The following is a 25,788-nucleotide window of genomic DNA, read 5'->3' as shown; positions in this document are numbered from 1 at the left end:
GACGGCTGCAGCTGAAGGGACGGTGTGAAACTCTTCTGCTTAAAATTCAGATCCTGCGGTGAAATAGTCCACATAAAGAAACTTATTGAGAGAGACAGATTTATGTCTCCCTTAAAATCTGACATCTAAATCTAGACCTCAGGCTCAACTGGCTGTGTGCGAGAGAGCTGAGGGACAAATGAAGAGGTCGGACTGAATGTGATGTGTTCACAGTATGAGGCATACGCTTGAATTCAATAAGCTGCACCAAAGAGCACACACTCATAGATATCAGTTCCATATATGTGCCTGATCCATGAATTATTCACTGGGAAATCAGTGAAAATGCCAAAAACAGAAGCAAAGAAAGTAACACATCCTTCCACTAAGTTTCGAGGCAATCCTTCCTGTAGTTATAGAGAATTCTTGCTCTCAAACAAACCAACAAACACAAGGACAGGAATGAAAACATGACATACTTGGCAGAGGTAAAACTGAAGTACACTCCAATATGTACACGTTTGTACATGTATTCAATTTTTCTTTTAGTTTCAGTCTTTTTTTGGTAGATTTGGTCCCTGACATATTTTTCTTTAGGCCTATTTGAAGAGCTGAAACATAGTTACAGTCCACTTTTGGCTGCTACCAACTATAAATATAGAAGCTTTTGAAAGACAGTGTTTGTGAAATAAGTTATATTGCAAAAAGGACACTGAGCCATTTTTTATAGACAAGAGATTGCTCCTGCGTTGCTGTGTCACTGCCAGCAGGAGCTCGTGGGACAATAACAAGCTCAGAGTGATGGAAGTCAACAGGAGCCGATGCCAAATTTGGGCCAATTAATCAAAAGAAATTCAACATGGGGAGAAAGCCTCGTGTTTTCCTGCTTTCTGGTTTGTCCAAATTTTGCCACGCTGATACCTTTTTAGATTGTGTTCCAGGATTTACCGTCAGCAGGCTGCTTAACAAACATGTCTCGCTTTTGTCAATATACCGAGTTTATCCGAAAAGTGTCTGACCGCCTGAAAACAAGCGACTTACAAATTAGATTCTAAACGAGCATGAATTCATCACTCAGGTTGTGAAATGAACCTTTGAGAAATTCTGCAGTCCACAGATGGATTTATGTTTTGCAGATCTGACATTAAAAGAGAAATATTTAATTGGATTGAATTATATATGAATTGGGTTTTTGTCCTACATAATCATTTCATCTTATACTTGCAAATGCTGTTTCCTATATTTGCAAGTATCTATGTTTGTGCTTAACCGTGTGGTTTTGATGTCATGATTTCTATGGCTGATCTGTCGGTGTCTGTTCTTTTGGTTTGCGAAGTTGTTGTTTAAATTGTAAATGAGAGGAAAGTAGTAAATTATCCAGCTAATAACCATTAGTCAGCATGTTACACAAAGCTAAGGAGACAGGGTGGGACAACTGGAACCCTCTCTTCTCCTCAGTCACCAGCAGCATCAAGTGAATGTGTGTTAATGTCTTTCTTTTGTTAATGGTTGTGTGTGTTTTTTTTTTTTAAAGGGAGCAGCCCATCTTCAGCGCCAGAGCTCATGTCTTCCAGATTGACCCGGCCACCAAACGCAACTGGCTGCCGGCCAGCAAGCACGCCGTCACCGTGTCCTTCTTCTACGATGCCAGCCGCAGCGTGTACCGCATCATCAGCGTGGGGGGGACCAAAGTAAGAGCCTGACACACACACACACACACACATATATTATTAAATTATTAAACATTATTCCTGCTGCTTGCCGGTGACAAATATGAAGGAACGTGACCTTTCATTGGTCAAAGCAGGGTCAGCACGGATCTGTTCATGCGTGTAAGGCCTACTTTATTCACGGGGGGGCACACAACACAACACACACATCTTGGTATCTGGTGACATTTTCAGGACAAAAACAAACAACATTCAATTCTACAAACATTTTTCAAGCGGAGCAATGTCAACACGGTTCAGGGGTAAATGATGTTGGTCTTCACCAGGGACTGACCTACGCAAGCCTATAGCCAACCCCCCCCCCCCCCTTCTCTGCCTGTCTGTCTGCGTAGATACAACTGACAAATGTGTGTTTTGTGCATAATTAAGAAAAAACAATTACAGTGGATGGGCAGATGGGGAAATTTCATCATGCTAGGGGGAAAAATCTGGTAAATGTGTGTCCGTAGCGTAACACTCTAGGTGACCAAAAAAAAGCTGTTTGTTGTATTTAACAACTATTAAATCTGCCATGATTATATTTTTGTCAACTAAAACAGGACAAGATGTGTAACATAACATAAATCAAATTTGTTTTCGAATTACAAACTGCAGTTAGTTGTATTTTTTGCTCTTCATTATCACCCTGACTTTCATGTGATCTTGCCCACTCCGTGCATCTTATCCTGAGGTTCTGGAAGTAAATAGAAATAGATCTATTTTTCAATTTGCATGTGGGATTACATTTATAGAATATGCACATGGTCCACGTGGGTAATAACAAATCCACAACCACATTCAGGAACGAATGGAATATCGTGTTGGCACCGAAGTGAAACTCAGAGAAAACACTGTGCTTTGTTCTTATCAGACAAATGTGCCAGTTTATTCTACTGAGGCTTTCGGAGGAGAGACTAATGAATTCTACATTTGGCAACGAATCCCCTTATCACTCTGGATTCTGCATAATTTAATGTAACTGGTTGTGTTACAGTCAGGTTCTACATGTCGACAGTATTTGTTATTGCTAATGAGTGTCCTCAGCACCAGCCTGTTTGATGTAACGAGCTGCTGCATAGTTGGCCACTTCACAATCAGATGGGAATCAGCACAATTTCTGGTCAAGTGCGTCCACATGAAAAATAACAAAGTGCTGTAATGAATTCGAAATATAAATGTGACAGGAATTATTGATATTCTCCTCCACTGGCTTTGGATACTGTGAACCGGTTGTCCTTGAAAATTACCTTCCTTTGAAAACCAGGTTGTGTTTTCGTGCTGTGATAAATGCACGTGTCTAAGTGCTGCAGAAAAATACACGTGCAGAAAACCAGGTAGTTGAATGAGAATCTAAGATCTGACTCATCTGCACTTCGGGAAAAAAGAGTCCATACAGTTTTTACGGACACTGTAACTCTATGTCCCAGTTAGACGAAAGATAGACGACGTGTCTCCACTTCCTCCCACTATCCAGAAATTAAGCTAAAATATCCTGGCTACGTGCGATGCAATCTTGTGAATTTGGAGCCAGAGCTGCAATCAGGGGATGGAGACGTCCTACAGACACTTTCCCAAATCCCTAGTCAGTCCCAGCCGTCAATCACTTCATCTCTATGGCATCAAATAACCAATTAAAAACCAAACAGACAGACAAAATGAGCGATTGCACAAACATCCGTGTGAGCAGAACTACCTGAAATTTGATGTGTACTTTGGTTCATGTATGTGGGGGTTTATGACCTATACAGCAACCAGCCACTAGGGGGTGATTAAGACTCTTTGGCTTCACTTTTGGGAACCTTCCTGTCGTCCATCTTTTTATATAAAGTCTATTACAGCTTTCACACCAAAATTAGAGGGTGTACGGGTTTTTAAAATAAAAATGTGTGATTAGTTGCTTTCACATTATCACTAGAGGAGTTACCTGTTTTTTTTCCCAACAGTGCATCATAAAACATACCTAAACCTAAAGCCCTCTCTCACCCCACTTTTGAAATTAGTGTGTTCACCCGGGTGTTTCTTTTCCCGCCGATCGGAGCCAGAGTCGATAAAATCCTGCGTCTCCTGCCGAGCCCTCGACCTGAGCTGAACGATTTGAATCGATTTCCTACTGCAGACAAAAGCCAGATGTTAATTGGTGGTAGTCGGGGTTTGGACCAGTGGAAAAGTGGCTTTTGGGTCAGACCATGACTTTGAAGGGATTTCTCTTAACAAGGTTCATCTCAGTTTCGATCCCTCTCCGTCTTTATCTCCTTCTCACATTGTCCCATTTTTCCTCTCAGGATAATCGATCAACTCTGTTTTAACTTGTGTCATTTATTTTATTCCCCGTGGTGCCAGGCAATCATCAACAGCACCATCACCCCCAACATGACCTTCACCAAAACCTCCCAGAAGTTCGGCCAGTGGGCGGACAGCCGGGCCAACACGGTGTACGGACTGGGCTTCTCCACCGAGCAGCAGCTGCAGCAGGTGAGCATCCCTCACCGAAACCATGGCAACCAAAAAAATGAAATACTCTGTCGTTATCACAGAGAGAGAGAGAGAGAGAATTCAACACTTACAAAAAATGTGTCACATCTGGAAATACTTTTTATTTTTCTCACCATGACACATTTCACAAGACGTGATATTAATTCAGCTTCAAGATTTCAACATGTTATGAGTGAATGTCTGTTGAATTATTTCACAATTTCCCCACAACAGTTTACCCATGAACTTAATTATAAATAACTATAGATAAATATGTAAAATAGTGTTTTTTAAAACTTTATCAGAAAACATAAATGCAGACACTGATTTGTCCGTAAAAAGTTCCTATTCAGGTTTTCTTTGGACACATAAGATGACAGAGTGTGACTCATGGCTCTTCTCTCCCTCCACCTACAGTTTGCAGAGCAGTTTAAAGAGGTGAAGGAGGCGGCCCGCCTGGCCAGAGAGAAATCCCAGGAGAGGTTTGAACTGGCCAACCCGGCCCTCAGCATCGCAGCTCCACAGGTAAAGAACTCCTGCACGTTCATAAAACCTGGGTGTGTCTATTTCCCAGATGCAAGACAGAACTATCAAATCAGGTGCCCCAAGCCGGTATAATCAAAATGCATTTGTTGCTGTGCCAAATCAAATCAATGGCTTTCTAATTATTTAGCTCCTGATTTCCCCCCCCCCCCCTTTGCTGGCCTGGAAACTCACTTTCTAAAAGTGCTCATTGTCAAAAGTTTTCATCAGAAACTTTTGTTTTACCGGAGAAAAGATTTCTCACCCCAAGAGAAATCTGTGTATAATCATCAGTAACTAGGACATTGCTTCTGAACACTCACATTGCTGTAGAGATCTGCGATGCTTTAAGAAACCCAAACCTCACGACACAAACCTCCCACTTACTGAGTGAATGTTGATGAGATGTAACTATTATTTTTAAAAACATATGGTTTAATTGACCTGTTATAGGAGTAAAATTGCCAACTGTGTAGACATAAGTCACAAAAACACCAGTGTCTGAAAATAACTTAAGTAAACGTTCTTCTTAAAAATATGTAATAAAAGGTTCAAAACTACCTCCATGTCTGGACATAGGATTAAGGTTGAGTTGTAATGATTAAACTTGAACGCCCCTCAGGCCGACAGCGGAGCAGTCGTACAACTACGAGCTCAGTGGCTGCGTTTCTATTTTAAATATGTACAGGAACACGACGGGTTAGATGGATCCCCTTCTGGCCGCTTCATTATTCCTCCCATTGCTTTACTCCATTAACAGACCTCCTGCGTGACAAATGAGGGTGGGAGGCGGAAAGAGACGCCGGCGCTGAAGGTGTTTCGGAGGGGCAGTAATGGCCGGGGCTGAAAGGAAGAAGAACGAGGGATGATTTGGGGGTCGGAGGGTGGGAAAGGAACTGATTCATCTATAATTGAAGGGGAGCTGCTGCTGCTGCTGCTGCTGAAGGGACAATGGCCGGCTTTTATTCTGCCAGCATGTGTGGGTTCGTGGTGAACTCTCTAACTGAGGTTCAGAAGTAAAAGTTTTCCTCCACTGGGATGAAAGTAGCGGAACCTTCACAGCTCGGTGGGTTCGGACCTTCTGACTTATTAGTTTGCAGTATATGAGACACTTTTTGGATGGTCCAGACTTTTGGAATAATTGCAGGAAGTTGAAGAAGAAGAGAAAGAAGTGGAAGCAGCTCTAAGGTTTGCTTGTAGTCTTTGACATATTGTTTGAACAACGACAATCATCTTGCTCGTAGTAAACCATATTGATATTAATGTGGCGAAGAAATGAACAAAGTAAACCAGTTCATCCATTCAAACAGAAAGACAACTTTTTAATGTATTCACGTTATGTTCTAAAAGGTCATTACAAAAGCCTAAACAAGACCCGGACCCCAGACGAACGGACGTCTACAAACCAATCAATGTGAAGTACGGGTGATTGATTCCATTTTACAAACGCAGAGGAAATAATGTCCCACATACGGTTCGGAGAGGCCTCTCAGCTGCCAGCCTCCTCTATTAGTTAACTCTGCCAAGTATTAGGAGTCTGCGTCGGCGTCACAGTGACAGATTCCAAACAGAGTGGTGCTTGTTAATGCTTTTGTGCGTCCACTGTGTGTAAATCTTAACAAAGAGCCACTGAGCGGAGTGACGCTGCCAAACAGGACCTCGGCTCCGAGACATTCGCCAAACAGCCGATTGTTTGTCTTGTCTGTTTATTCAGTGCAGCAGAGAGAAAACAAAGACGGGCTTCAATACCCGAGAAGGTCAACTGCAAGTCCAGAGCAGAAATTAAACAATATTTCTCCAGAGGGACGGACATTAAACAATAAACCTTTAATAAATACCGTTAAGATGCTGCTCTGAGCTGCACAGGACAAAAGGTCAAAGGTCAAATTGTTCAGTAATTTTCTCCACATTATTATGACTATTACCTTCAGATTTCCTTAGATATCAGAAACATGTGTAAGTGCTGTTGCTCTACTCAATCTAACCCCTGCATTTAAATCAAAAATACATCCATCTGAAGTGTGAAAAGTCCTTTTATTGCTTTTAAACTGCGAGTTGGCTTTAAATGTTCATATTTTGATCCGCTCCTGAAGATGATAAACTAACAAACATAGAGAGACGGTGGACAGAAGCTTTTCCTTTCGCTCTGTGTATCAGTTTAGTTTGCATCACCTCCAGCTGGTCAGTAGCAGCCCTGGTTAGTAAGCAGTCCACAGTGCTGCAGAGCTGTGTCTCCGCAGCCCCTGGCTTTCCAAAGCACACACTCTCACTGTGATATGTGGACGGCAGCAGGGGATCTGCAGGCGGTAAAGCTCCGGCTTCCCGGCGTGTTAGCAGAGCTCAGAGATGGAGGAGGAGACGGTGAAGTCAGCGAGATAAAGATGAAGAGACGGCAACAAAGAGAACGTTGTCATATTGACACAGTGCAAAGATAATAAAGAGGTTTGTGCAAAGAGAAAAACCCACATAAAAAATAATGGAGGTCTCAGTGGGAATACAACACATAACCCTGTTCAGATTAATGACTTTATATCGGGAAATACAGAACTCCAACATAGTTTAAGCTAGAATTGCACTCAGTTGATCATAGCCCTCCGCCAAAGCCCCTTAGATTACAACAGGCCTTATAGCTAAAGTCACATTATGTGTCTCTATGGTGCTAGTCACAGGTTACCGTTTGTTACCATCCAGCAGCTGAAAACCCTCCCCCCCTATGACACAACATTGAAATCAGTAACCACACATTACCCCCTGAATGTGTTCACATTTTTACATCAAGATTCATGAATTATTCTGAGAGAAATAAACAGAAATGATGGAAAACACCCTCTCACTTTGTTAAAGAGTGTGGAAAAAACATTCCTGGATCCCTCCCCCAGATCTGGATCAACACCAGACTGGAACGGGTTCTTCCCTGATACACACTGCCTCCTTCCACCAAGTCTCATGGTAATCCGTCCAGTATGCTGTTGTGTAATCCTGTGAACTGACAAAACAAACACACAGTGAAAACAGAACCTCCTTGGTGGAGTTAATAAGGATCCTCGAGATTAAAGATGATACATAGTCATAAAAAATATTGAACTATTGGGATAAATAAAAGTTATACTTTACCTCTTCCCGAGCCATCACCGTTAAACAGTTTAATCGGGTTAATCTGAAGTAATTTATTTAAATGTGCCTGCATGGATCATAGAAGTGTTTTCGTATTTTTTATGTTGTTTTTTATTTTAGGAAGACGTGACACGATGTGTGCAGTGTAAACACAAAACAAGTTGGCTGAACACCACCAGACACACAACTGAAGCACTTTAGAGTTTAATGGTCTGTTTCATCGCCAGAGACAGCCTCCCTAACCAAACTGTTTTCTAGCACTTTCCTCTGTGTGTATGTGTGTGTGTGTGTGTCCAGGTATTACTCATGTTGTGAGGACCTACATCTGTTTACACTGTCACATTATGGGGACCTATTTTCCTTATGGGGACAAACAGCAAATCCCCATAACATAAATCATTCAATTTGTAGGTGAAGACGTGTGTGCGTTTGCGTGTGTGCGTGTGTGCGTGTGCGTGTGTGTGTGTGTGTGTGTGTGTGTGTGTGTGTGTGTGTGTGTGTGTGTGTGTGTGTGTGTGTGTGTGTGTGTGTGTGTGTGTGTGTGTGTGTGTGTGTGTGCGTGTGCGTGCACACAGTATCTCTGGTGCATTTAGACATGAATAAGTAAATCCGGTGTGTGGTGTGGAAACACTCGAGTGTAGAAACAGGAGCTTTTGGGAGCAAATGGACCGAAGCTCAGATAAATAAGTAAACCAGTGGAGATGAAGCCCAGATGAACAGTGGTGCAGAGACGTCCTGATGAAAGCTCTCAGAGAAGCTGCTTAATATTTTACATATCTGCGAGATCCCATCGATTACAATCTTTCGCCTCCTCTCAGGGCCCCGAACATTTTTTGTGAAGTTTCTCCTCTATATGCACATTTATTTTGCAGGTTGTATTGAGGTGTTCTTATATTTCACTTTGCTGATGGTAAGACATTTATTCCACCTCCGTCTTTGTTCCGCCTTCGTCTTTTTTGGCTAAGTTACAGCGTTTCCAAGGGATATCGCCTGCCACTCAAACAGTGTGGGTGGGGACTCTGATCTCCTCTTCCTTTGTGGATACAGTTAGTTTCCATCGTGTGTTTAGCCTTCGCTGCTCCTGCTGGTTATCCTCCTCTTCCTCTCTCAACTCAAAACAAACCAGAGACATAAAAATCCACCAAATCCTGCAGAGACGAAGCTTCAATGTTGAAAACAGTGAAGCTTTGATGAGCTGGGAACAGGGCGGATCAGTATAGGATTATAATAAAAGTGCTTAATGCGTGGCTTTAATTATCTAATGACTGTTTTTGCTTTCTCTCCTCATATCCCCTTCCTTCTCTGTTCTCCCGATGCATCATGGGACACATCATTCGGCTCTCAGCTCTCCCAGGTGCGTGAAAACACACTCCTGCAGCCTACAACACAAAAAAACCAACAACACAAAGATCTTCTTTTGTTGAAGCGGCGTTCACAGACGTAGCGTTGCACGGACTATCATGTTTAATAATTCATCTGGAGTCTGATCACATTTGACTTCAGAAAAATTTTTGCTTCAGAACACAGCTGGTGTTTTCTGCCTGAGAAAAAAGAGCTTTGTTACCGACACCAGCCTCACAAATGTGAATGGGATTCAATCTGCACGTTTTCTCTGCGATGCAAAGATTGTGGATTGTTCATTTACTCAAATTGATGTTCGTAAATGTTCAGAGAGCAGAACAAATACACAGAAATGTCCTTTTTAAAAATGTAAAATTCTTCTCGTAAACTCTCAATCAGTAGATGGTCGCTTGCATGTTTGTGGTCTAATATCTCTGCCTTGTTTCTACTCCGCCAGTTAGTGAACAACATGCAGAAAAAAAATAACTGCTGTAAATTTGTAATCCCATTTATGACTTAAACATGACCCGCAGTATGAATTATTCAGGGTTACGCTGAGCCGATCCGTCGGCTCGGGGCCTGGACTGGAGTTGCGTTGGCTTTGATTCTCGCTTTGCTCTCTGCTTCCTTCTCCTGGACACTGTTCTCATCCAGTGTTTTATAGACGTGTGCACGTGTAAGGACAGTAAGAGCTGATGAGGTGCAGATAATTAACTGCCCTCCTCAGGGGAGCGACTGGGATACAGCCGGGCAAACTTAAATTAATAATACAGGCGTTTTTCTTTCTGCAGTAAGTGCAGGGTGGTGGTGCTTCACTGAGGCACTCGCCCCTTGACAAGCTCAGGTTTCTATGCAGGAAGACAAACACAGAAGGCAATGGGGGGGCAGAAATGGGCCTGAGTTAATTCATCTGCACGCTTTTAAAAAGGGAGACGGAGCACACACACACACACACACACACACACACACACAGCCTCAAACTGAAGAAAATGGTTCAGAAAGGAAGCTCAAACTCATTTCTGGGCAGCAGGGAGGGAAAGTATCAAAGCCCATTGGTTAGACTTGACAGTTCCGGGGCTGGAGTCAAGCCATCTGCATTCTGCAATGTCACATTCAAAGTCTCTTTATGACAGCAGAGGAAGAGGAATTGTTCCACTCATACTTTATCGCCATTCACTTTATTTAACCTTCATTTTATAGCCGAGGATACTTCTCATGAACTCAATTAAAAAGTAAAAGCTGCTGATCTTGTGTTGCACAGAAACAATATAATATAACCTCATATATATGTTGAAGTGTATTAACCAGGCTGTGAACTAAGAGCGAGGAGAACATTCTGCAGATCCATTAAATGTTCCAACTACAGATCAGTTGTGTAATGAGTGAGATCTGTATGTTATTGTCAAAAATGAACTGTTGTTGCTCTAGTCTCAACACAATAATGTTTATTTTTCTCAGGGGAAATCAAGCAAGTATGAAGTTTTAGTATTAACTAGAATGACAGAATCTCCGTAGAGCACGAACCTACAAAAGCTCAAAGGCTCTTTCCTGACTCCTCCCACATGGTAGATTTGTCTTGTCCTGTTATTAATTTACAGTTTCGTTAGGAACTTGTTAAGAACAGCAGGTTATGGTCACGGTAAAGATATCATGAAAAATACATACAAAAACTTTTAATTAACAAAATACAAAAATAAGTTATCTTATTTATTTTATCCTAATATAATAGGTATGTTACAATACAGCTGTGATAACCAGTTTCACTGACACGTGCGTAAACTCCAGATGAACCTTTTTGAACGGGAGCTGTTCAGTCATCTGTTGAATCAGATCTGTGTTTGAGAAGACGGCAGCTGGGCTCCACACACGGCTGCTCGCTCGACATGGATCCTGTTCGCCCAGATGGGAAAGTGTCGAGCTCTGACAGGGGCCCTGTCCTGTCATGCTGCTGTGTAGGGTCCATTTGTTTCTGATGACAGGTCTGAATTCACAGCAGAGACGCTGACGGATCCCTCAACAGCTCGAGAGGCCGGGGACTCTGAGCCCAAATCATATACCTGCTCAATATAGTTACATATACAGTCAGTAATGTTTGAATATATCCTAATTGGCATTTAACTTCATATAGAACTTCCACTCTTTATGAAATAATGTTGAATAGGTGCAAACAAAACCATGTCACAACCTTGTCCTCTTATCAGATGTTAAAGGACTGCTCAAAATTATTTGCAGAATAATCCTAAACATTTCTAAAATAAAGATGCTGGTTTATCAAGCCTTTTCTTTTATTACAAAAACTTAACGTTCTTGATTAATTGATTAGTCACTTGTTCTAAGTGGTTGTATTGTTTTCAGTGAACTTGTTTTGTCCGACAATACAGTACTCAAAGAGATAATTTACTCTTATGTAGCACAGTGAAAAACTTCAAATCCAACTCAAGACAATTATTTGATGATCAAAATAATTGCTGATAAAAGTCCTATCAATTTAATTGATTAATGGATTAATCTGAGCTCTCTTTTCATTTTCATTGGTTTCTAAGAAGTCCTTTTATTAATGATCCTGTTGATTCCTCTGTCGTTGATCCAGGAGTTGTCGGAGGAGCGACATTCACCCCCGCTGCTGACCGTTAATGGGCCGGGCGAGGAGAAGCTGTTCCGCAGTAAGAGCGCCGAAGTGGAGCTGACGGCAGAGAAGGAGAGAGTGAAGAAGATGCTGTCTGAAGGGTAACTGATGATGATCTTTTTATTGTTACGTTGCACACAACATTAACACCTTGCATTGTTTGGAGAAAAAAAGGCTTAACAACCTAAATAACTTTAAGACGAGCCAAGATAAACCCTTCTGGGATTCAAGGGTAAAAACACCTTTACTTTTAATTCAAACTTTTTTTTGTTTAGTTCTGAATGCGTGAGACAATTTCAAGCAGTTTTCATGAACCTAATCAGCCTTTTCATTTAGAATCAATGATCAGCGATGCAGAGTTTCGAAACGTGTGGTCGGCCTCTAAAAGAATCTCATTATTACCAGCACTTAAAGTCACAGTCAGTTCAATATAAGTCAATAATGCATGGACAGATTTTCCCCGAACTTTGTGGGAATGTTATCTCAAGATAAGTTTTGGAGCAGTTTGGGTCAATCTCAACAAAAATACATTCTGAAATACACACTTTCAAGATATATCCACAGATAATAGAGCTACAGAGACAGTCTTTGAATATATCAATATATGAATCAATATACATTTTAAAAGTATTTATGCTTGTATGGGAGGATCATGAAGTCTTACTGCCATTCATCATTATGAAATGGCATGATTATAATATAAAGAAGTTAAAATCACCCCCTGATGCTTTTTATTGTTCTGAATTCAGTTCATTACATCCACCTTGTGTGCTCCTTATTAAAGGGAGCCAACAAATAACCGTAGCAAAATGTATTTTAGTTCATTTCATGTAATAATTCATCTTCATTAGTGCACAATGTTTAGACTCTACACTTGATAAAAACATAAAAAAGAGCATCCAGCAATAAAAATAAGAAAGAGGGAAGAAGAGAGAGAGAGACAACGTGCTGTGAAATGTTCGCCTGGAACTTATGATGTTTATGGAAGAGTATTTGGCTTCAAGCAAACACAGCATGAGAACAATAACAGTAGCACTCAAAACACATAGACATAAAATACATATTAAAATGAAACGACCAGAGAGCTCTGTGTGCGTGCGTGTGCATTCGTGTTTGTGTGTGTTTGCTTGCATGTGTGCATGCATGCGTGTGTGTAGGAGTAGCAGAATGGACATTTTCTATGCTGGTGTTTGGAAAGTTAAAGACAAAGGTTGGAATCCAGTGTGTGATCCTCATCTTGGCAACATCAGCAGATGTAAATGCCCAAAGCACTTTGTTCAGCTCTGACCGATACTCTCTCAAAATGCTAAATTCATGTACTCTGTTAGAGAAGGGGGGGGGGGGACTTACAATAGATTGAATTGCAAAGTATTTAAAGAGCTTCACTCTCTTCTACATTTGTTATTTTCACAATTGAAGTTAATCAGCCTCACGTAGTTGTTTCCCCGTCATTGTTTCATTTAAGTGATGTCGAATCTTAAATGAAAATATCAATTTGTTCTCTGGCTCATGGTTTAACTTGTTCCATAAATCCCCTGAAAGCTGTTCCCAGGTTTTGGAGATAGACAGGTAGTGACTGAGCAGAAAATATAAAGAAACTGAAAAGATCTGTGTCTGTAACTCACACATATTCTGCCTTTTAAAAAAGTATGGAAATACTCACAAGAGTAAAATGTAAGGGTCTCATCTAAGTTTTCAAATGAAGGTCATCCTGTCATGTGGGGTTTAACTCTGTCTTCATGAGAAAAAAAAAAGAGTTACACAATCGAGTTTCAGTCTGAGAAATGGAGGAGCCTTGGAAAGGGAGAAATAGATGAAGGGTCCAACTTCCAGGATGGAAGGAAATGGAATATTATAATATATTACTGCAGAGTAGACAGAAAACAACCATGATGACACTTAAATTCAAACAAGCTGCACTTAACTTCACACACTCAGAAATATCAAATATCAGTCCCCTAAAATGGGCCTGATCATTATAATATGGGGATGCGTTTGTGTGTGTGTGTGTGTGTGTGTGTGTGTGTGTGTGTGTGTGTGTGTATGTGTGTGTATGTGTGTGTATGTGTGTTCACTTCAGACTACCCAGGCCTGACCACCACTGAATTTAGCTGCTCATAATTATTATTACCGTGGCCGTTATTGATCACTCACCTTCCATCTGAAGCACACCCAAAAAAACAGCTCACTTGTCCTTGAGTGCTGTGCATCATATCATCCAGGCCATTTGATTTTATGATTGTTATGAGCCCATCCAGGCTTTTCTCTCCTCTGCTGTGATGAGTAGTTTTATGGGTGCCACGCTGTTAGTTTGGTCGTCATGGCAAAGACTCAGCCTCCTAAACCCCATCGTCTCATCAGACAGCTTTCGGGTTTATTAGATATCCCCAATGAATCCTGACCTTTACTGGCAGACAGGAGCTGATCTCACTTCCCCACGCTGCCATAACGACGGCACATCACCTGTCGCCTTATTTTTTACATTCCACTGGGGAATATTTTCATTTTAACACCTTAACTGAAAATGATCAACCCTGGAATGTAGCTTATGGCGCCATGTTGGACTAATTAGTGGTAAAACTTGTGTGACATGGCACTTTTATAGACAGTATAGCAAGAAAGAGATTAGATATAACTTTATTGATCTACACATCGGGGAAATCCACTTGTTACAGCAGCAGGCAGGTCAGAATGAGACAATAAAATAAAAATAAAGAAATTAAAGTTAAATAAAAAAAGAAATGCTGAGTATGTCCATTCAGTACACACAGGATGATTGTACGAGGCAAGTAAAAATCAGTTTGTACATAAGAGTAAAACGGTCGTGCATAAAAAAAATATTGCTTTCTGTTAGAAAATAGTGAAAATTAGATCTAAAGGTAAAAGACATTAAGGAAACAAGTCAGACATCTTCGAGTTTCACTCATCTCTGGATCTATTGAAATCCATGAGCTTACAGGCTCTTTAAAATTCATTTAATGTCCCATCACATTTCTCCAAACAGCTGGTGCAACATATTATAAAGGTTTCACTTCATTACCTCATTAACTCTGCCTCTCTCCGGCTGTAGCCTCCAACCAGACCCATGCCTTTAACACTAAGTATTTCTGATGGTACAAATAGATCAAGTGTCTATATAGCTGCTTTCAGACGTGCTCTGAATGAGCAAAGAATAAAACAGATCATTGCTGCAGCGGGATTTAAACGTCACGTCCTGCCTCCTGCACGACAAACACCTTTTTGTCTAGCATAACAACTTTTATACAATGGAGTTGTGTGAGTGTTGTATTGTATTTACAGGTCCCTGCGCCACAGAGGCCAGAATAAAGACTATAAGAGCTTCGAATGGAAACCAACTTCTTATGACTTCTCCTCAGGTCCATGTGTGAGATAAACATGGAGGCAGAACTCTTCACCCTGCAGGACAGTAACGCCAAACTGGTGGAGGCGCTGGAGGAAGCCAACAGCAGCGTGGATGAGTGGAAGAAACAGCTGGCTGAATACCAGGAGGAGACGGATCGCCTGCGAGACCAGGTGACCACAGCGTTCACAAAAAATCTCCAATATAACGGCAGCATGAAACTAATGATATTTGATCTAATCGGCTACAATTTTTTAATATCATTTAAGGTAAAAAGTAGAGAAAGAAACTTAGCTGTTAGAACAAAATAATTAAAATCTTTCATGAACAAATCAAAGAACAAAACATTTAGTCACGGTACTTTCTTTTAGGGCTGCACAATAATCAAGTTTGGGCAAATTGATGTAGAATGTATGTAGAAAGGTGCTACTTAGTTGCAATATACATAACTAGGGCTTTAATTTCCCATCAAACCATCACTATTATAATTATACATTTATGTACTTGTATAAAAATAAAAAATATAAGAATAAGAGGTTCAGTCAACACTTTGCTAAAAGCAGAAATAGAGAAAAACCTTCCTAACATCCCTGACCACTCAGAAACTGGGTGTGATGTTGTTTTTTATTCATGCACCTCTGAGTATCACAGTAAAATCCCCACTCTGACTTGGTCTGTCCCAAACTGCAGGAGCATTTTCCATCTAGCACACACACACACACATACACACACACACACACACACACACACACACACACACACACACTTGACAGGATATTTCTGTTGACAGGCTCCCGAGATAATCGCAGGGCGAGCACGCAGACATTTCATCTTTAATTTAGGGAGGGTACATTCTGCCCTTGCTCAGACCTAACAAGGCTCTTACAATGGGTCAGAGTTAAGTGCTTCAGCAGTTTGACGGCGTGATACTATCATCACCAGTGACAGAAAACTGGCCTTTTGTTTCTGGTCCCCTTTGTAGATTCATCCCTCACTCCGAGTCCAGGTGAAGGTTACCCCCCCCCCTTCCATTGTAAATACACACACAGCTACAGACTGACTGCAGCAAAGTCAACCAGGTGGCGAGAAGTAGAGCAGGCCCCAAGGGTTTGGCAAAGGGCTGTTTGACGGGGGGGCAGGGATGGTTTTTTTTTTTAGGGGACACGACACCCTATACTGCCTCCCCTCCCCCCCTTCCCCCTCTGTGCCCCAGTTGTGGGACGAAGATAAATCACCAGAGGAGCAGACGGAGAGCGGTTGGCGTTGGCTGGCGGACGCTCCCTCGTCACACTCTCGGTCTCGGCCATGTTGGTGTCGATCTGCCACAGAAAGGCTCAGGGTGGAATTCTGGGTTCACTCTGACTCCTGCTCCGTTTTAATGAGAACTGTTGGCTGTATGACGTTTTTTTTAAGTACCTTTTAAATGTCAAAGCAGTTCCAAATATATTAAATAAGCCTAGAGTAGGACATGAAAACCGTTCGAAACCTAAGATGAGATATTTTTTTGGACTGTGGCATATTTACAAATATGTTTGGTTTACTTGTTCATGTTTGATATTTTTTAAGTCCTTACTTCAATTAGATTGATATTTCACTCAGGTGTTTTTCTGCAGTTTTAATTGGGTCTGTTATAAGGTCCCTATTAATATTGTGTCATTTCAAATCAACCTACAAAAACAGGAACCTACACCACACTCACAGCTCCCAAATCAATTCTATGGAAATTCGATTTGCATCCAAAACTATGAGAACACTAAGAAACATGGTGATTCTTCTGATTCCAGTTAATTTAGTCTCATATTGTTATTCCTAACCTATTTTATTTTTTTGCCTGCAGTGGAGGAATTTGATATTATTTATTCTTTCAAGTAACTGGGTAAAAGATGAACAGTCAACATGCATCCTGTTGACAGCTGGCCAACACCTGTCAGCTGAGATCATGTCGGGTTTCATCATATGTCACGTTTCATTCAGCATCTGGAAATCACACTGACATGCATGGCTTGATTTGATTCAATCCAATCAAGGGAAAGGTCAGAATAATTGCTGTGTAAACCTTTTAATCAGTTTTCTGCTCTCAGACATAAACAGGCTGGACTCGATTAAAACAGAGATTCATACAAAGAAAATCTACATTTAACAAACCACAATTTTTCAAACTATCCACATGAAACATCACTTGAGCCTGTGTCTGATTTAAAAAACTATCTGATGCAGTCAGGGCCACGTCCGTTTATAAAAAAAATACATAAAAAGCATTGTGATGTTTTCCTTTGCAACAAGCAGAGTGGAGTGGGAGCCGAAACTGTGAGTGTCAGTGACCATGTTTGGTTCAGAGCTGCAGATCAAACTCAAACGGTGAAGTTCAAACCTTAAACTGCATCTAGTAAAAAAAAACTTGAAAGGCTGAACAGCTCGTCCTCCTCAGCCTCTTTGCTCCCAGGGCGGGAAAAATATTTCTCATGATTCCTCAAGTTCCTACAGCATCAATTTATTTTCAGTTCTGTGACGATTGGCAGTAAAGCTGTTTTCTTTAGAAGCATCAAAGTGTGTGTGTGTGTTGTGAGGAATCAAAGAGAGTAAATGAATCAAGGAACTGTCCTTTACTATTTGCAGATTGCACAGCAGATGCTGAATGTGCTTTCACTTCTGACTCTGTGTGTGTGTGAGTGAGTGTGTGGGCGGGAAGGCGATGACCCTCTTGGTTTCCATCTTTTCCATCAGTAGTAATCGTCAAACATACATAGTGTGTGTGTGTGTGTGTTGATTTCTAAGTGATTTTATTATTGCATTTGTACATTGCTGCTGTTATGTAAAAACCTCCTCATGCTATTCTGGATGATATCCATGTTTTCATACGAGGTGAAGTGCTCTGTGTTAATCTGTGACTTCACTAAATTCAATGTGCGTTTGGTTTATTTCACCTTTTCAATGTGCCTTCGTCTGATAACCTCTTAAATGAGATGGGTTTCCTTTGACTCTTTTCACTTTCACCTTCACCAAGCAGAGTTTTCTCTCTCATCTTTGGCCATTAACAGATTAGGCAGAAACCATGTTAGGCTGTTCCCACGACCCACGAGGACTCGTTGGTTTGATTACATCATCAATCATCTGATTCCAGCTCCTAATTTGATAACTTGAAATATTATTTGCAGGCTCAGGATATGAATTGAGAGGATCAGAGTACTTCAATGTGTTACCATTGTTTCTGTGAAACCCCCAAATATATAACACAGAGCTATTTATAAAAGAAACATGTAAAGTGTTGATATCTATGAACAGGTGAAAATTGCTTCAGATCCAGATAATGGTGTTGTGAATTTTAAGGGGGTCGTTAGATAATCAACTATCAACTATTTTATTATCATCCATAGTTTAAAGTGAGCATTTAGCAAAAAACAATACAAAAACATCTGATCTTAATATATGTTTATGTTGTACAGTGATAAAGTGGCCAATCAGCCTGTCTCTGATTGCCCTCCAAGTTTTTAATTGTATTGACTCTCTGACTCTGCACTCCAGGTGGAGGATCTGGAGGCCCAGCTGGGTCATCCTGCTGCCACTCAGACTGGTCGAGAGGAGCTGAACCGCTCGCTGGAGGAGCTGGAGGCCCTGCTGAGCGCCAGAGACCAGGCAAGACACCCAGGCTGCTCCACACACTCCACACTGTCCAGATCCACTGAATCTAACAGCCTCACAGGAAGCTCCATGTGGGGAGCAATACAGAATGCACCAGCACATTCATTCACATTTATAAAACAATTAAATCACTGAGTGAAACCTTTTATTTGTAAAACCAGGATTATGTGAGTAGAGTGAGAAAAGCCAGTTTGAAAATGTGTTTAATAACTCATCTTTAATGCCTTTATTGGGATTGTTCTGGGTTAAATCATTTAGTTTGTATCTTTTCCTGAAGATAATTCATTGGTGAAATGTTTAATAACTCATTGTCGATATGGACAAAAAAGAAAAAATGGGTCGACCTAAAGAGAGGTTTTCAATTAGATAAAATCTTCAATTATTCATCTTTTCTATTCATGCTTTAATATTCATTTCCATGGAGAAAAAGTACATTTTATGTTTGTTTGGACCACGTCCTTGTACATCAGAATGCATGCTGGGTGCGATCAGCTAAATAAAAAGGAAATATTCATTGAAAACTGCAGCCTCATTAAAATAACCATGGCTGTCCCATCATTTGAACTATACTTCCACTCTTGGCTGTGGGATTTGTGTGAGGTGGCGGCGGCTTGTTTCCCTGGAGGCAAAACCTGCCTCTTCCTCACAAACATCAAGGTGTCCCAAATCTCTCCACCACCTTGGTGCATGATTAATGACTCAGCGTCCTTTAGAGCCACATCCAGGTATATGGATTGAAGTATTTTGGTGTGAAACAAAAAGACGAGTGCTGCAATATTGCGATAAACCAGTATGTTGCGTGTGTGGCTATAAATTGGAGGCGTTGTTGTGTTATAACGGTTTGAAGTGACTTGTGTTTGCAGGAAATTCACAATCTACAGAGCAAGAAAACAGATGTGAGCGAGCTGGAGAGGGAGAGAGAAGATGCCACTCAGAGACTGCAGGTAACTGACGAGCAGTAATGTCTCTTTACGTTTCCTAACTCGTCCCATTGCTTTCCACAACGCTGTTCTGCTTCTGGTGTCTCTTATTTATCTACTCATCCTTTATTTGACCTCAAACGTCCCGTCGAGGTACAATATCTCTTCTTCTGGGGAGTGCTGATAGCAGAATGAATAAAAGAGTTGTATATAATAAATACAAGCAGGGAGAGATAACAGAAAATATCTCCGGCTAGGCCCAACTGTCCCTTTGTGAAAGCGCATTTAAATTCACAGGATTTTGCACACGCTCATACATGTCACTGCCCTAAAATTTGTGAATCTTTTTCCATCAAGATCCATGAAACATTCCCAGAGAAATTAAGTAAAAGGTTAAAAAACGCCCTCAATCTCTCAAAACATTCCAAGCATGTGACTCATGAAAAGGCAGATTTGAGTCTCATACGGCCTCGATGGCCAAATCCTTTATTTTAGTTTAGTGAACTTGTCAGTAAACTGTACATGATGGTTATATTTACATCAGATTGGTTGACAGGAATTGGAATTTGCTTTTTTACATGAAAGGACAGAGCAAATGATAAATAAGACAAAAAGAGGTCTTTCAAGCATTTTCTCATTTTAAGTTCCCCATTTGTGTAAACTGCTGCTGGTTTGTTTATACATCGACTCAAAGCTTTTTCTTGTGGTAAGAAGTGTCAGTTTTGTACTTTCGCTGTCTGGCCTCTGTGCTGGTTTCCTCTGTTTGCAAAGCACTGATGCTTTACTCATTAGAGAGCCCACTGATGCTGCACTGTACGGAGACGGTGCAGCTCAGACCAGCAGCCGAGTCACTACAGGTGATGTCAGGGCTTCAAGGAGAAAACAAATTGTATTGAATTACCATGGTAATGCAGGAGGATAAACCTGATTTTGCATCAGCCTGATTGGGTCCTCTGTCATTTTTAGGAGCAGTGTCAGTGGTGAATAATTTATATTCATGTTTAACCTTTGTTGTCCTTGTGCTCATTCCCTAATCTATTCATTGGTTCATTTGGGCCTGAGAATAACATGAAACTGCACATTTAGATTTGCAGTGTAAACACTTTGAAGCACTTTAATAAATGCTAAGGAAACTTCACACAACAAATGACAAATCTGCTGACCTCCTCACGTTGGACTATATCTGCTAAGTTTGATACTTTATTTTTGATTGCTCCAAAGCTGTTGCACTACAGAGGATTTTACTCTCTGTCCCAGTTCGAAGGAATTGTACCTGTTACAATACACATGTGTACAAGGTTCATGGTGAACTTTAAATGTACAGTGAAGGTGTAGCCTGTAGCCTTACATTTACTGTCTACAATTTCTCAATTGATAATTTTTGCTCATCTAAACTCGATAGAGGAGCCATACAGTCAAAATATATATACAAAAGATTACGACTATACAGAAATGGCAAGACTAGCAGGAATTATTGAATAATCAATATTGACATTTGGCACTGAAGAGTGATTTGCAGTACAACTACGCGAGGTGTGCCCGACAGTAAAACACATTATAGAGACATAAATGAGTATAAGTTGCTCGTGCTGATGTCATATAGAAATAAAACTGAATGTATCATTCAATGTGTGCAGGATCTGGAGAGACGAAACACGGAGCTGGAGGACCGGGTTCAGAGCGCCGAGACCACGCTGGCCTCCCGCCGGGAGGAGCGGGAGCAGGCGGAGGTCGAGGTCCTACGCATCATCGAGGCTCTGGACGTCAAAATCTGCGACCTGAAGGACCTGAGACAGAGCCTAGAGAAACTGGTTGACAAATAGCCTCTGTTGGGCGGTTGGGCTGCATCTCCACAGTCAGAGCCCGTCTCCTTCATGTGGCCTTGATTTGTGTTTCACTGATTTCACAGCAGAGGAGGAATCAAAGCAATATGAATCAAAGGAGGGAGACATACAGGCGTTTACCTTCATGGATCTGTTTTCTAGGATCAGTGCAGGAAAACACACAAATCAGAAACCTCTTACAGGTGCAGAATAATCCATCTGCCCCATGCATCATTGTCACTTTCACCTTGGGATAATTATCATAATATCATAAAAGCATAATGAGGTTTGGTCTAATTGACCACTGCTACTTGTTTTCCCATGTCATAATTCCCACCAGCTGCACGTCCTTCAGTCCCTCAATGCCTGAGGAGCATGAAATCATTTTTTCATCCTCCACAGTCACTGACAACTCTCTCAAAATAGGTGAGGTCCAATAGCTCTGGTAGAACAGCGCCCCCCCTCCTCATTTTGATGTCATAGCAGCCGGATATGTAAGGTTAAAATCTGACCTGGTTGTTAACAGAGTAAAAAGTACAGAGCAGAGGCAGAAGGACCCTTAAAGTCTTTTCAGGAGAGGTCTCATGTTGTTATGCTGATTAAAGTGATGCCTCAAAATGCATGATCACTTCACATAAATACACACTTCTGCACAAAGCACCTTTTAAACAGGGATTTGGTGTTTTGCAAAGACATTTCCAACAGGTGCCGGAGCATTTCCTACTTGCTCTTTAGTTTTTTTTTGTCTTATCTATTATTATTTAATACAAAATCTCTCATGATCTGCTTCTAAATCTATTAGCATATTATTTTATCGAAGGAAGAAGCGAGAGGAGGAGCCAGACTTGGGAACAATCAAAAACTAACGGCCTGTCAAACTAACAGCAGGAGCTGCATCAGGGATGAGTGGTTGAAAAATAAAGTTTTATGGAACAATTATATTTTATACTTCTTCTAAACATTAATACTTAATAATTCCTGACACATAGAAACCTCAGCGACTGTCCATAAAGGATTTTTTTCAGAGCAGTTTGGCAGAAGCTCATTTTCACATTAAACTAATGAAGCATACTGATAATATAAATTTAATGTTTCTCATGCTACTGGTGAATCTTAAAAAGTGAGAGCTATTGCAGCAATTACTAAATAATCAAGATATACAAGAAACACATCCTCTTCTGTACAATAACAAGCTTCAGTTAATTTGGGCTGTGGAGATGCACCCAGCAGGAGTTTGGTTGTGGTAAGGACACATGGAGGCAAAGACCCTGGATACAGTCGGTTCCAGTTCACCATCAGCAGCCTGCACTGGACCACTGCTCCAACATCAACACAAGAGAAGCAAAACACAGCCTGCTCCCGTTGTGTTCTGAGGATCTCCAGCTCATGTTTCATAAGGACTGCCTCTCTCTCTCTCTCTCACCTCTCACTCCATCACTCCATCATTCAGGTCAAGGTGGGACATCAAGCTGCAGCTGGTAGATTGCTCCTCTCCACCGTCCTCTGACAGGTTGATGCTGGCTTTTCCCATCCTGATGCTGATGAGTTGAACCTGCTCTTGAAAATGTCTGTGCCAACTTTAATTTTGTCTACTTTGTTGTTTAGAATTTTTTTTGTTGTTGTTTTGGTCCGTGTTCACACAAATGAATCTTGTTCTACTTTGTGTACTATGTGTTTCACGACACTACAGATTACCATTAGAGTAATAATAACCCTGAGGCTTAGTGAAGCGGCAGAGCGTAGATCATTAGAGAGCACTGCATGAGCTCTGCAGACGCCCCCCCACCTGCCAAGTAAAGTGACGCACGTTACTTAGCAGCGTGCTACCTCGAGTTAAAAAAGCACAACTGCAGTAGTTTTAGCGACTGGGTACTTAATTGACTTGTCCGTCAAGCTTTGTATGTGAACTTCTGACGCACACTATCGATCTTTGCTTCTCACCCTCGGATGAGTTATGGATTTCTTCACATGACGTAATGTAGGTACAGTTGAGGTGCAGCTCCTCACAGCTGATGACAAACATCGTCCAAATGCGATCTAAGCAGGTCAGAAGACTAAATCTGTCCATGTAATAAGTTTGCCGGAAACCGTTGTAGCATTATTACGCTGACCTGCCATTAACACCTTGTACGGCTTCTAGCATCGTCAACTGGTGGTGTATTTATTATTACTCCTTCGCAGTTTCTTTGAGATTTTCTAATGTGCAGTTCCAAATGTTCACCTCAGCCATTTCATCAAACCTAATGCAGTAATAATGTTGATGTTACTACATTGATCACTTTATGGTTTTAAGACTTCATCACTTCGACAGTTGCTACACTATCTGGCATTGTGGGCCTCAGCTGCTACATGCAAGTATATCACTGAATCAGCAATACATTTTTTTTTTGCATAGATGGCTTCTCATTGTTGATTCTAGTAATATGTAGGTTATGACATGTTAATTTGTTTTATCTCACGTCTTTAAAAGATTAAAATTTATGGTTATCGGCTTTTTATCAAACACAGAGAAGATTCAGACGTTAGTGGCTCCTCAGCACCAGCTCACCGTTACTGTCAAACACTCAGCTTCACAGCAGCCTTATTCCAGTGTATAGTTACCACACAGCCGCACGTGAATACCTTAGAAGTTTCTGTTTAAAGAGAAAGAGGAAATGAGCTCTGCCCCGTATCTAGACTCAACTTACCGCTGATCTCCAAGAAAAGATTCTTCCTTTCAAGATCAATGGATGTATACGTTAAGAGGAAAAGCACATTAGTGTTTACAGTACACTATACCATCAGGTGTGTTCCACTTTAACCTTAAAACACTAGTTACATCGTTAGTATTAGTGTCTCTACAAGTTTAGACGACAAATCCACCTCATATTTAAGAATATTTGGGAGCAGGCTTCTGGTGACATTACACTTCGTAATGACTTTCTGGCAGAAATAACAAACCATTACACTTAAGTATAGCTCATTGTAACTTCTAATATGGATTTGATAGCAAAAGGGTTTGTGCCTCTTATTAGGACCATTACAGAACACATGGTTGGAAATAAAGGAAATCACAAGCTCAACAGGCCACAAAACTAAATATACACTGGAATAATGAGCTTCATAATCTGTGTTGCCAGCAGTAACAAAGATGCACCAGTCATTCCACAGCCACATTAACTGGAATAAACACTTACGTATTTTGCTGGACTTTCATCTACTTTATTATTAAATTTAGTTTTTTTCTTTAATTGCTCATTGTCCCACAACATCTGACCGTTCATTAAGATGCTAAATACCTCAGAATACTTCACTTAGTTTCATTGAAGTACTGGTAAACTCAACTGGTGTCGACAAGGCCACAAGAATTTCTGAATTTGAGGTGAGCGGGTGTTTGTATGGGATCTGACTGTGAGATGTGTTCCTTATATTTGTACAATATATGTTTAAACATAAAAAAATCCAATCATGCAAAGTCATGCTGTGTTGTTTTTGTGATGGACGGGCTTCTGAATTCCTAAGTGTCAATTTCCCTTGTGGTGTTTAATTTTCTTCAGACTATAATGAAAAGAAAGTCAGTCCTTTTGGACAGACTCAGTTCATCAGGCTTTGAGCTGCCAACGCCTATACGACAGTGGCAGTGATCCATTTGGCCTGTGGCAGCTAAGGGCGGGTAAAGCTGTTCAAATAGAGTAAGTGGCAAAGGAAGCAGCTGACAACAGATGATGGAAATGCTGTGGATAAAACACAATTTTAGTGTTGGGAGAGACGGTGCAGCACATTGCATTTAGATTGTGCCATTACCAGCTATATAAATGTGTTTAATAGCCCACTGTTTGAGGGACTGTTGGGACAAATGCATGGTGTTTTTCTGCCAAATGGACCTGTCAATTCAGGCAGGCCCAAGCAGTATGTGCTGTACTAAAGGGCCAGATGGATATAAATAGGAAATCACTCCAAAGTGATATGAACCAGTGCAGTGCCAGGTTGCATGCGGACATAGACAACTGTTCATTTAAACCAGATCCAAGAGGCAGGTTTAGTGAGTTACCAGGTCATTTGGTTAACCAGCATCTCAAAACAGTCCTGTGAACTGTTCTAATGAATGTTTAATCTTTGTGTAGAAAGAAGTGACATTAGATTATTGGATCAGCCTCATTGGGATTGTCGGGGTGGTAACTTTTCTTGAAGTTCAATAACCCTGCACGGCCATCCAAACTTGAACTAAAATTAAGCCTCAAGTTTCTTCATGTCTTTCTGTGTTGAAACATTTTACTGAATAATACAAGTCGACAAAGCAGGA

General features: G+C 40.9%; 1 protein-coding gene across 1 annotated transcript in view; it reads left to right on the top strand.

Annotated features, from left to right (window-relative positions):
• The window catches only part of LOC133010652 (homer protein homolog 3-like), a 40,059-nt gene extending 15,116 nt beyond the window's left edge, over positions 1-24,943 (top strand). Inside the window, exons 2-9 of the mRNA XM_061078251.1 lie at positions 1,514-1,670; positions 4,029-4,160; positions 4,578-4,685; positions 11,743-11,864; positions 15,141-15,297; positions 18,647-18,757; positions 19,627-19,707; positions 21,321-24,943. Of these exons, the coding sequence (XP_060934234.1) occupies positions 1,514-1,670; positions 4,029-4,160; positions 4,578-4,685; positions 11,743-11,864; positions 15,141-15,297; positions 18,647-18,757; positions 19,627-19,707; positions 21,321-21,506 (1,054 nt within the window). The 3' untranslated portion in view covers positions 21,507-24,943. The remainder of the gene's footprint in view (positions 1-1,513; positions 1,671-4,028; positions 4,161-4,577; positions 4,686-11,742; positions 11,865-15,140; positions 15,298-18,646; positions 18,758-19,626; positions 19,708-21,320) is intronic.
• Positions 24,944-25,788: the final 845 nt, after the last annotated feature.

The sequence above is a fragment of the Limanda limanda genome, chromosome 9, assembly GCF_963576545.1.
Source record: "Limanda limanda chromosome 9, fLimLim1.1, whole genome shotgun sequence".
Classification (NCBI taxonomy): Eukaryota; Metazoa; Chordata; class Actinopteri; order Pleuronectiformes; family Pleuronectidae; genus Limanda; species Limanda limanda.
The sequence above is the reverse complement of the archived record's forward strand: the minus strand, read 5'-3'. Positions and strand labels throughout refer to the sequence as shown.